Source organism: Arachis hypogaea, chromosome 17, assembly GCF_003086295.3.
Source record: "Arachis hypogaea cultivar Tifrunner chromosome 17, arahy.Tifrunner.gnm2.J5K5, whole genome shotgun sequence".
Classification (NCBI taxonomy): Eukaryota; Viridiplantae; Streptophyta; class Magnoliopsida; order Fabales; family Fabaceae; genus Arachis; species Arachis hypogaea.
Window position 1 is genome coordinate 127,089,688 of NC_092052.1, and position 11,545 is coordinate 127,101,232.

Sequence of the window (11,545 nt, forward strand, 5' to 3'; positions counted from 1 at the left end):
GACAAGGAATGGGCAACTAAAAAGCAGCAATGAACTATGTATGCATTAGATATCATAATTTTGATGATTAATCATATTATGTTGTACTTACACCAATTTCTCTTGCCTCATCATTAATATAAGAGTCATCCCTTCTTTTATGAACCTTGATCCATAACTCCCCTCTACCGACTATCCTTCCTTCTTGTTCTGACTGAAATAATAAAGTTTAATCCATCACCGAAATCGACAAATCAGGGAGAATGTAGACACAGAGATAGTCCAAGGATTGAATTTTGCAGAGCAGTACAAAACCGAAAAGTGAATAAAAAAGTACACTACCTCTTCTTCCCTCCACCGAGCCAGGCTTTTCGAACCACCAGTGTGGATATACAGCTGTTTTGATCGATTTATCATATTTTTCCTGTACTTCTCTTATTGGTCCATCAGAGATAAACGAGGATTAGAAACTGTTTTAAAAAAGACACAATGCAAAAGTGATTGTACTATATTATACTAATATAAATACTATTTTTACCTTCATCTCAGGTTTGACGCGATAATCAAGGTACCATCTCCAGTGATCTCGATCAATTCCCGGCGGACGGTTCTCGATATTTTCTTCAGTCGACAATGTTGGCTCGTAGTAATCATCATACAACCTCAGCCTTGTATCTTTCCAGGACTTCCCCATACTTTTCAAAATATTTTTTTATAACTCCGTCACTATCTTCATCAAACTCAAAGATTTGCTGCATAAATGACACGATTTGTTAAAAATATTTGCTGGAATACTCCCTGGTCAAGGAGCAGGTCAAAGGTAGCCATCCATTACAAAAACATCTTTTAGCAATAAAGAATAAATCGAAGAAGCTGCACCAACCGACGTGAACCTAAAAAAATGGAGTAAAAGATGTCTATTGACTCAAATATAATACTGATTAAAAAAATACACAAAGAATTGAAAATTGTATAATGTCATTAACAGCAATCCATAAGCCAACAAATTAAAAAGAAAAAATGCCAACTCATATCTTAAGAGTACACAGAAGTTTGTGAATAAAATCGGTGCATTCATGAACACTTTATATACAAACACTTTGTGTTATATTTAAGTTATTTTTAATTTAAGAATAAATTACTATTCCTAAAATAATCAATTCTAATCATGAATAAGTAGATGTAACTTAGATCGGATATAAACTCTTACCTTGATACATTCGAAATAAACTTTGTCTTTAGTGGTAACGTGATGCCAACTTTCCTCGCAGATAGGAAATTTACCGTAGTCAGATCCAAGCATACCAAGAACGCCACTCAACAGGCCAGCTTCGTCTCCAACTGGCTGCTTTTCATTGTTGAACCTAAGCATGATCCTTCTACCATTGGGCTGTTTCATAGCCTCCCTCACACTCAGTTTAGCCGGCTTGATTGTGCCATTGGAATTTACACTCCAATTATAAACCTTTATATATGTCTCCGTTGTAGATCGTTTGCACGAAGAAAATTAAATAACACATACTATAGCATAAATTGAAGAGGGTAAATCCAATAGAAAGTTACCGATGGTCTTAACCGTCCAATACTCTGTGGTCTTCCGTCCTTTGCAACTCTGAGCTCTAGAAGCAACAAAGCGGTCGTCAACATCTTGATCAATAGAATCCACTTCATGAGCATTGGCGTCCAAGTGTACGTGTCCCGGCTCCGAGTTCTGACTGCTATAAGTGCGCGTCTGTGGAGCAGGCCTTGGTTCACTACGCGGTGGACGGAATGGGCGTACGGTTGTATGGACACTACCACAGCTTGCTTGGGAAATTTCAGAGTCATCTTGGTGGAGAGCCGAAGTCGGAGACAGAGCCGGAGCCGGTGCCTTTTGAGACCACTGGCATGCTGGTCCTGATTTAGCCTTTTTGGTAAACCGGCCTTTTCTAGCCATCTTAAATTCATAATAACATGATGCAGGCCAAAAATCATCACATTAACTCCAGCAACATATAATGCGGGTAAATTTTGTTTATATATACTAGAACCCAAAAAATTAACTTGTATACAATGCGAGGAGTTACTCAGCACAAGACATGGTTATAAACTAAAATACTCTACTTGTTATTTATAAGCGAGATTCATCATTACAAAAGCAAATCATGAACCTTTAAGGCCAAAAATAAGTTATAACACCAAATGAAACCAAAATAAACAAATGAAGTAACGTGTTCACAGGAGGGAAGTTACAACACATAACACGCCTACTATGCTAACTAAGTAACTATGTATATACCATGATATGAATATATCAAATGCACATGGAAGGATCACAGCCGTTGGTGCTTCGTGAGTGCTGTTTCTCTTTATGTAATAACGAAGAACCTTGTTTTAGCATTTTTCCTTATGAAGTTATGATAATTTCATTGCTATAAGAAATTAAGTTTGGTTAGATTAATAATTAGTTCATTCATTTATCTAAAAAAATATTAGAATTTGATTTTTATTTTGTGTATATAATAATTGGTTAATAACAAAATTTCGAACTATAACTGTGTGTTCTTAATCCTCCAAATCCCTACCCTTCATCCTTTCTTTCCAATTAGATTAAACTTCCAAGCGTACCCTAAGAGCATATTGATACAGTAAGGAAAAGCCATCTCAATATCAACACATAGATGGAATAATGATATGAAGAACTCCTAAACTCTAGCACTACTCATGAAAACATCAGCAATATAAAAAGCTTTAAGATTTAAAATACACTCATGAGAATCAAATTCATTCAATGCCCTCTAGAACACCTACTGCAATCACATTAGAACATCACAAATGTTATTGGAGGAAATAGGGGTGGTTACCAGAACAGAGAGGGCGGGCCTACCAGCAATCCCAAACCCACGACTACCAAAATAATAGAGAGAGTGACGTGACCGGCAGGTTCTGGAAGCTGAAAATCAAGGATACAGATGAGCAGTTCTCCTCGGCGACAACAAAGACAGGCCAGATTAGTGAGCTAAGGCTGCGTGGGTTATAAAGTGTTTAAGGAGTGAGGAGAAGAGGTAGGGCGCAGCAGTTGGGAATTTTGAAATTGGGTTGAAACAGATCCAAAATTTGTTATAATGAGTAACTATTGCCGAAAAAAAAAGAAATTGAGACACGGGAATGATTATAGTGGGAGGAAACTAAAATATTAAAAATTGAATAGAACATAAATTTATTACTGATTCTTTAATTTTGAACAACAACAACAACAACAACAACAATAATAATAATAATAATAATAATAATAATCAGTGGCAGATTCAGAAATCTTATAAAGAAGGGACCAAAAACATAAAATTGAAAGTATCATATTGAAATTCAAAGTTAAAAAAAATACTTTTTTTAATATTATTTTAAACTAAAATTAATTTTAAAAAAATTATTTCTATCAAAATTTTTTTCATAAAATTCTAATTTTTATCCAAATTATAAAAGATATAAGTCATATAACGTAAATAATATAAATTTGTTTCTCTAAGACTTTTAATATATGTATTTAAAATAAATTAATAAATATAATATATAAGATATATTTATATTAATAAATAATTCACTTAATATATTTTGATTTTAATATTATAAAAAATAAAATTTAATCTAATATATTATGTATATATTTTCTTACATTCATTTAGAAATTATTATAAAAACTAAAGTATTTTTATATAATAATAAATAGAAGAATTACAAAAAAAAAAATTGAAAGAACAAAAGCAAATAAATTTAAAATGAATGAAATGGGGTTTGAACTTTGAACCCATACTTTGAAGTATAAAATGTCTTCCTTTAACCATTGAATTAAAAAGTATATTATAAAAATTTTAGACATTATATTGATAATATTTTAAGTTTTGAAAATTTAGGAGGGCCATGGCCATGCTGGTCCCTTCCTAAATTCGTCTCTGATGATAATAATAATAATAATAATAATAATAATAATAATAATAATAATAGGGTAAAAGAAACAATAATAACAGTAAGCACATCGGACACTTTTCATTCAAAACTGAAACATATTATCATATTAAAGTTCATATATATCTTATATATATCATATTATAGTTAATCTATTATACAATATTTGGCAATTGACATCACAAATGAGAAGCTACATATCCTAATATAAGATTACTTGATACTTTGGATTTTTGTTGGGGTAAAACAAACCAAAATTGCTTCTGGTTTCAACAGGGCCTTTAAGAACTTCGTCAAACATGGTAAACAAATAAATTTAAATTCGACTCTTGCCTTTCCGCTGTTGATAATTTATGTTAGAGGCTTGCAATTTTTATTATTAAGTGCAAATTCTGTTGATGCTTCAAAGCAACGGATTTTTGTAAAAGGTATGCAAATATTTTATATTTGCATGTCTTTTGAAGACTTCATTGTATACTTTTGTGCCTTATCTTTTTCCTCCCACATTTTACAGGTAATCTGTTACATTCAGCATTTTGGTATGGTAGCATTGTCCATTTCAGGATCTATCTATTGTCCAGGTTCTTGATCCAAATTTCTTCCCATCCTATTGTCCATTTCATGGTAAAGCTGGTTCTTATTTTATTGTTTTGCAAAGGATTTGTCATTCCGTCTATTTGCTCAGACTGTAGCATTTGTAGCATTTAACAGGGTTGTATATTCTATGCAAAACAGAGCAGGAATCATAGCAAAATAGGTCACTGATTGTCCCAAAAAATTTATATTAATCAGCATCTTGAAATAGTCAAGATAAAAAATTGCCAAAATAGGTAAAACAGTAGACCAAGGGCATTCAATGCAGCATACTAACAATCCCTAGAAGCAATATAAAGAGTTATAAAGTCACGACAACTTCAACACACAAGTCTTGGGCATCCTATAAATCCAAAACCAAATTATTTAATTATACTATTGCAATATCTTCAAAGGTTCAGGTATCGTGTCGCCCGCATAGTTTGGTGCCACGCATTCTTCTTATCAGGAGACATTCTACTATATGGATATTCATTCTCGTCCGGCATTTTATTGAGGTCATATGACAGCATCGAGGCCTTTTGTTCAGCAGGATCAGCCTCTTCAGAGCTTTCGGAAGAGACAACGGCCTCTTTCTCCACTGAATCTGGTACCACCTCCCCCGTTTCTTCGGATGCCTCCTGAATCTGGGTTCGAGATAACCCTGACAGGTACATCATAGCCAAATATAGGTGTAGAATATTAGGAATTAGTGTATGAACATAATTATATTAATTCAACAACCAAAAAGTTGATAATCTTACGTTCCCATAGTCGTTCAAGTCCATGTTCTATGAGTTTGAATTCCTTTCGTGCTGCAATATCCAGTTCAACAACAAGAGTATTTTCATAGCGTACCTGCACAACACACCACCCAAATAATGTAGAAACATTTTTTGTAAAAACCTGGGACAATGTAATCCCTTACAATATATGATATATATAATTATTCACATCATTCCGAACCTAAAAATTATCATACTGGTGACTCGTCAGTTTATTACTATACATTTTTTTTATATAGTAAACAGATTAGATCGCAAAAAGGATATGGCATTAAAGAAAGAGTACACAAGTAACAGTAGCAAAATTTGGAATCTTTGGGTTCGCTCCTACTCAAGTCAGAATTAAAAAATTTACCTCATGCACACAGTTCAGTTTACGAAGTAAAATTAAAAGATATACCACCTTCAGCAATATCCGTTAATGATATATATATATATATATAAAGAAGCAAAGGTTAATCGCATGCATTCGAGCCCTTCTAGAAGACTCAACCATTTGTACTTTATAAGAGAAATTACTATTAAATAGAATAAGGATAATAAGCCTAAATAATCCCAGAATCCAGCTTCATAACAGGGTTGAGAATTTTCCATTATATATATATAATAGTTTTCATCATGACTTTATCTTCAGATAGTTTCAGAATTTCCTTTCATTTATTACACCCGCATAGATTAGAAAAGGTTTTTGGGTGCAATTTGACAATTTCTTAAGAAGAAAGACTTAAGAGAATATAATATCATAACCATCTAGCTAAACATAGCTTCTACTATAACTGGGCATTTTGAAACCACAAAAGGGTCAATATTATATGCTTGAGTACGACAACAGGGTCTATATTATATGCTATTAAGTTTCTTCTAGTCCACATATCTCATCAAGTTTATCTTGCTATACAAATTACAATTAAACTCCCCAGCCTCAATAGTGATTCGGCTTAATGAACCAAATTTAATTATAATTTTAGAAAGCAAATAATATGGTTTAGATATCTAGATAGAGAACTATTATATACGTTGATAAATAGCAAGGAAAAACACCACTATTTTACCTTCACCTCGTCAAGTATTTTCTGTGACTCCCACATTTTCGTACTTGTTATAAACTCAAACCAAAATTTGACCCGGTACTTTCGGTCCCAATGAAGCAATTCCTAGCATTTAAACATAACCATGTGAATATGGGTTTCATTAACAAATAAGAAAAGGATTTACAAAATTAAATTGGGCAGCAGCAAACAAACCCTCATCATTGAAGCCGGGGCATAATGAATGGCTCGAAAGAAGCGACTGTGTCCAGAGAAGGCATCCAACCATGATTGTATACGGGACTCTTTGAACCACAATTGCCTTGCAAATGAGGTTGCGACCTCCAACGAAGAAAAAGGAGACGCATCTATCATCTTCTCTGCGAACCAACGGCTTCTGGAAATGAGAAAGAAGTCTCTGCTCTCTAATTTCCCTGAAAGTCAACAGAGATAGAAAGAATGTCCAAGGACAGTATAAAAATGTGATTGTAGGATGACTTGAAGGAGAGGTTACAGTATTGTGAAGACCCAGTTAAATAACAGAGGTTTATATGAGAGGATAAGTTTAAAAAATCTAAGAAGTCTCAATCAATTCGACCTATTGTCTAACGATATGACTAACATACAATCCACTAAATACAACCCACTCTTTTAGGAATCGGTTGCCTCATCACAATCTTCAACCCCGTCGGTAATGGACTCCTCTAAATCGCTGTCTCTTGTCAACCGCAGGCCTTCGACATCAAATTCAGGCAAGCTAGTCATACAGGACTGTGGATGAAGGTCGACCTCGCAATGTTCATAGTCTTCCCCTATGTCAAACAAATCTCTTGGTTTCACATGGACTACTACACTCTATCCGCTCTCCACCTCATCCTCCACGTAGAACACAAGACACTCCTCAGATGCCAAAATGTACGGCTCATCGTCTTCTCGATCACCGGTGTGAATCGGTGTGGCAAAATTGACACAAGTGTGGCCGAAAATATCCTGTCGGATGCCTCTCCTCGACGTGGTATCCGCCCAAAGACACTTGAACAAGACTACATTGAATTGACCACTGTAATTTAGCTCGATGATGTCTACTAATCTCCTGTAATACGAGACACCGCCAACATCAACATTGGCATCCCATTTACTTGCATAACTTCTAGTATCCGAAGTGACATAAACCATGCTATTCTGTGTTTTCATTCCTTCCTCCCTCGACATGGTCCTAAATTTAAATCCGTTGACATTGTACACCTGATAGCGTTTGGCCTGAGCAATCGGACCGCAGGCAAGCCACTGCAACTCGTTCGAATGATTGGTGCTTCCAAATGTGACCTGGCATTGAACCATTAGAGGCAAGAAAGCATCAAAGGGTAGTAGGATCCTGGGATATTAAGATTACTATATGCCTGAGTCAGTTCGAAAATTCTCTGTGCACAACATTATCTATGTGAGACTGGGACCTTGTTTTACTTCACAATTTTCTCTTTGTGATGGCTCTGTACTCACTGTGCACACAAAAAGATACTTCAAGTTCAGTACTATCAATACCGAATTGGCTCACGGTATAATTTTGGAACTCAGGCTCTGTACGTACTCCAATAATTTCTCTACAGCAATGCAATTGACCAGTACATGACAATGTGCTTGAAGCTTTTCGGTTGGTGTTAGTGTGAAAAATGAAGCTGCCCCGACCGCCTTTCCAACCTCTAGGAACATGTTGGCAATCTCACTCGGCGGAGCATCGCTCGGCCGGTCGTCAACGCACGTCGGTCGGTTGATCCTAGTCTCGACGTTATCTAAGTATCTTGAACAGAATGTGAGGATCTCCTCGGATAGGTAGCCCTCTGCTATCGATCCTTCCGGTTGTGCCCTGTTACGCACGTACTGCTTGAGATGATATAGGTACCTTTGAGAATGTAACATATAAATTACTAGGTGACAGCTATCCTAATAAAATAGGCTGAGAAAGCTTAAGAAGATCGTTACCTCTCGATTGGGTACATCCACCGGTAGTGCACTGGGCCACCGAGACGTACCTCCTCGACCAAATGCACCATTAGATGAACCATGACTGTGAAGAATGAAAGTGGAAATATCATCTCCATGTGGCACAGAGTATGGACCACACGATCCTGAAGGAGAGGTGTTGATGATCTATGAATTTACTGCATATTAGTCGGAAAAAGGCTGATAAATCAGCCAAGACGGCGGACACTGGGGTGGGCAATACGTGTTTTGACGCAATTGGCAATAGATGTTCCATTAGAACATGGCAGTCATGACTCTTCAAACCAAATAACTTGCGTTGTTTTAAGTCAACACAGCGAGAGATGTTGCTAGAGTACCCGTCTGGAAAGACCACATTCTTGATGGTCCTAAGAAAGACATCCTTCTGTGAGTTCGACAGGGTAAAGACTGCAGCGGGATACTTTCCACCTTCAAGTGGCCACATATCATGCCTGATTCCCATCAACTAGAGATCTTTACGAGCTTTCAGGTGGTCTTTGGATTTACCGCTCTCGTTCAACATGGTGAATACAATGTTATCGCACACATTCTTCTCTATGTACATGACGTCAAGGTTGTGACGTAATTCGTTGTTCTCCTAGTATGGTAGATCAAAGAATACACTCCTCTTCTTCCAGGGTGACTCGTCTTGCATCACGATCTGCTGGCCACGTCTTCTTTTACTGCCCACCGCTTGCACCTTGCCCTATGAGACGGGCACACCCTCCAATTGTCTCAGGATATCCCTGCCAGTCAATTTGGTAGGTGGGGATCTATCCTCTACTTTACCATTAAATCTAATCCGGTCTTGTCTATATCTGTGATCACGATTCAAGAAGCACCGATGACCCATATAACACCATTTCTGACTGAAGGTAAGTCGCATAGTCTCGGCGTCCAAATTACACATGGGGCAGGCTCTCCCGCCGTACGTATTCCAACCAGATAAATTACCCAAGCCAGAAAAATCGCTGATAGTCCACATCAACGCAGCACGCATCTTGAATGTTTTCTTCTCACTGGCGTCGTAGGTATCAACACCGGCCCACAACTGCTTCAACTCATCGATCAGGGGCTGTAGGTATACATCTATGTCATTGCCAGGCATTTTAGGACCGGGAATAATCATAGAGAATATAAAGTTGGTTTGTTTCATGCAAATCCATGGGGGTAAGTTGTATGGAATAAGAATCACTGGCCATATTGAGTACTTTGAACTGAGGTTTCCATAAGTATTGAAGCCATCACTGGCCAAGCCTAAGCGAACACTACGCGGATCACCAGAAAAGTCAGTATATCTCATGTCAAATGCTTTCCAATCCTCGCCATCTCTGGGATGCCTCAAGAAACCGTCAGAGTTGGTGCCTCTCTTGTGCCACAACATGTCCACAGCTGTCTTGCTGGACATGAATAACCGCTGCAACTGTGGAATCAGAGGAAAATAATGAAGAACTTTCGCCGCCTGAGGTTTACCATTCTTCTTGACAACGGCGTTGATCCTTACTACAGAATTCTTCCTGGTCTTCTGCTTCCACCTAGATGCTTCACACCGTTTGCATCTAGACAGGTCGTGGTCGGAACCCTGGTATAGCATGCAGTCATTCGGACATGCATCTATCTTCTTGTACTCAATACCTAGCTTCCTTATGATCCTCTTGGCATCGTGCAAGGTCTTCGGAATCTGTTCATGCTCAAAGGCATCCCCCAATAGCTCTAGAATCAATCCAAAAGCCTTGTTTCTCACTCCACACATGCACTTTATATGGTACAGCCTCACCAGGAAAGACATCTTCGAGAATCTTGAACATCCCGGATATAATTCCTGCTCACCGTCCTTAAGCAAGTCTTGAAAGGCACGAGCCTCGTGACTAGGTTCATCAGATAAGTACGGCAACCCATCAGCAACGTCTCCAGCATGCCCATCCATGGGATCTTCATCCTCACTCTGCAGTCCCGGCAAATTGAATGCGTCGTGGATCATGTCATGCATTTGATCTCCTGAATTTATAGTGGGATCTAGTTCTTCCCTATCGCTGGGCCTCTCGTCTACGATCCTCTCACCGTGATGTAACCAAAAGGTATAGTTAGAGGGAAATGGTTTCATCAAAAGATGATCGTATGCATCTTCTCTAGTCTGGAAAAACGGGAACCCACACATAGGGCATGGACAATGTATCATCCCATCGGATGATGCATTGGAAAATGCGAAGTCTAGGAATATATTCAGTCCATCCCTATATTCTACACTACCTCGTGGCTTTGTAATCCAGCTCTTATCAATGTCTAAGTAAATGAAATAGCACATACAACTAGATAATTACTAAAAAAATACATAGAACTAAAAAAAACAAATAAAAAATGGGGTGTGTCAGGTGAACCAATAACAGTCTATCACAATTATGATATGGGAGAATACCATACGTAATAAACTCGACAATATATTACAAGTAAAACCATGTAGGGAGCAACGCAATAACTCTAAACGGAAACAGAAACAAAGTTGAGTGCATCCCAGATAACATGAAGAACATGAAAGGTATTGGGAAGGAAGCTTACTCATGTTTAAAATTCTGTGCTTTCTTAAAAGAATACTGGTAGAAAGAATTGTTGGTTCCAAGTCCAAAAAATGAAAAGATAAAGAAAAGCTACCTTAAAAATTGAAAAAGAAACCAAGAATAACTGTTAAAATTAAAAAATAAATAGGTCAACAAACATAACTAAACAATGATCATGTACAGTGAATAGAATCTTTAAAATATCTCAAAAATGGAAGACAAAACAGTATTAAAAGTTAGAATTAAAAGAAAGTTAATAAAAAAGGGTTAAAATAACAACAATAACAGATGGAGGATAGATTCATAAAATTTAAGGATATATTACTCCTTGTATGCTTATAAGAAGGTCTTATTATAGTTCCCCTGCCATAATTGTCTTCGACCGTGTAAATAGAATAAATGAGTTTCAGTGAAAAAGAATAAATTATTAACCCCTCAACTCAATTTTAATATATCGAAAAAATCACTTGTAGCAGGTTTTGAGAAATCAATATTGTTCCTTTACTTGGAAAAAAAAAGGGCAAACAAGAAAATTTGGTTTTGAGCCATGGTAAGGGAGATGCTATAACATTAATAATTGTAGTAATAATAATAAAGAATATAGTTGAGTTCATTTGATATTTTGGCTTCATTTGCCCTGTAATAGAAAACTGTATTACCCAAGCAGGAAGTAGAAAGAGGA

At 36.8% G+C, this 11,545-nt stretch overlaps 1 protein-coding gene across 1 annotated transcript; it reads right to left on the reverse strand.

Moving 5' to 3' along the window:
* Window positions 1–9,014: 9,014 nt before the first annotated feature.
* Window positions 9,015–10,613, reverse strand: LOC112763911 (uncharacterized). Its single transcript, XM_025809455.1, has one exon. The coding sequence runs from the start codon at window positions 10,611–10,613 to the stop codon at window positions 9,015–9,017; it is 1,599 nt and encodes a 532-aa protein (XP_025665240.1).
* Window positions 10,614–11,545: the final 932 nt, after the last annotated feature.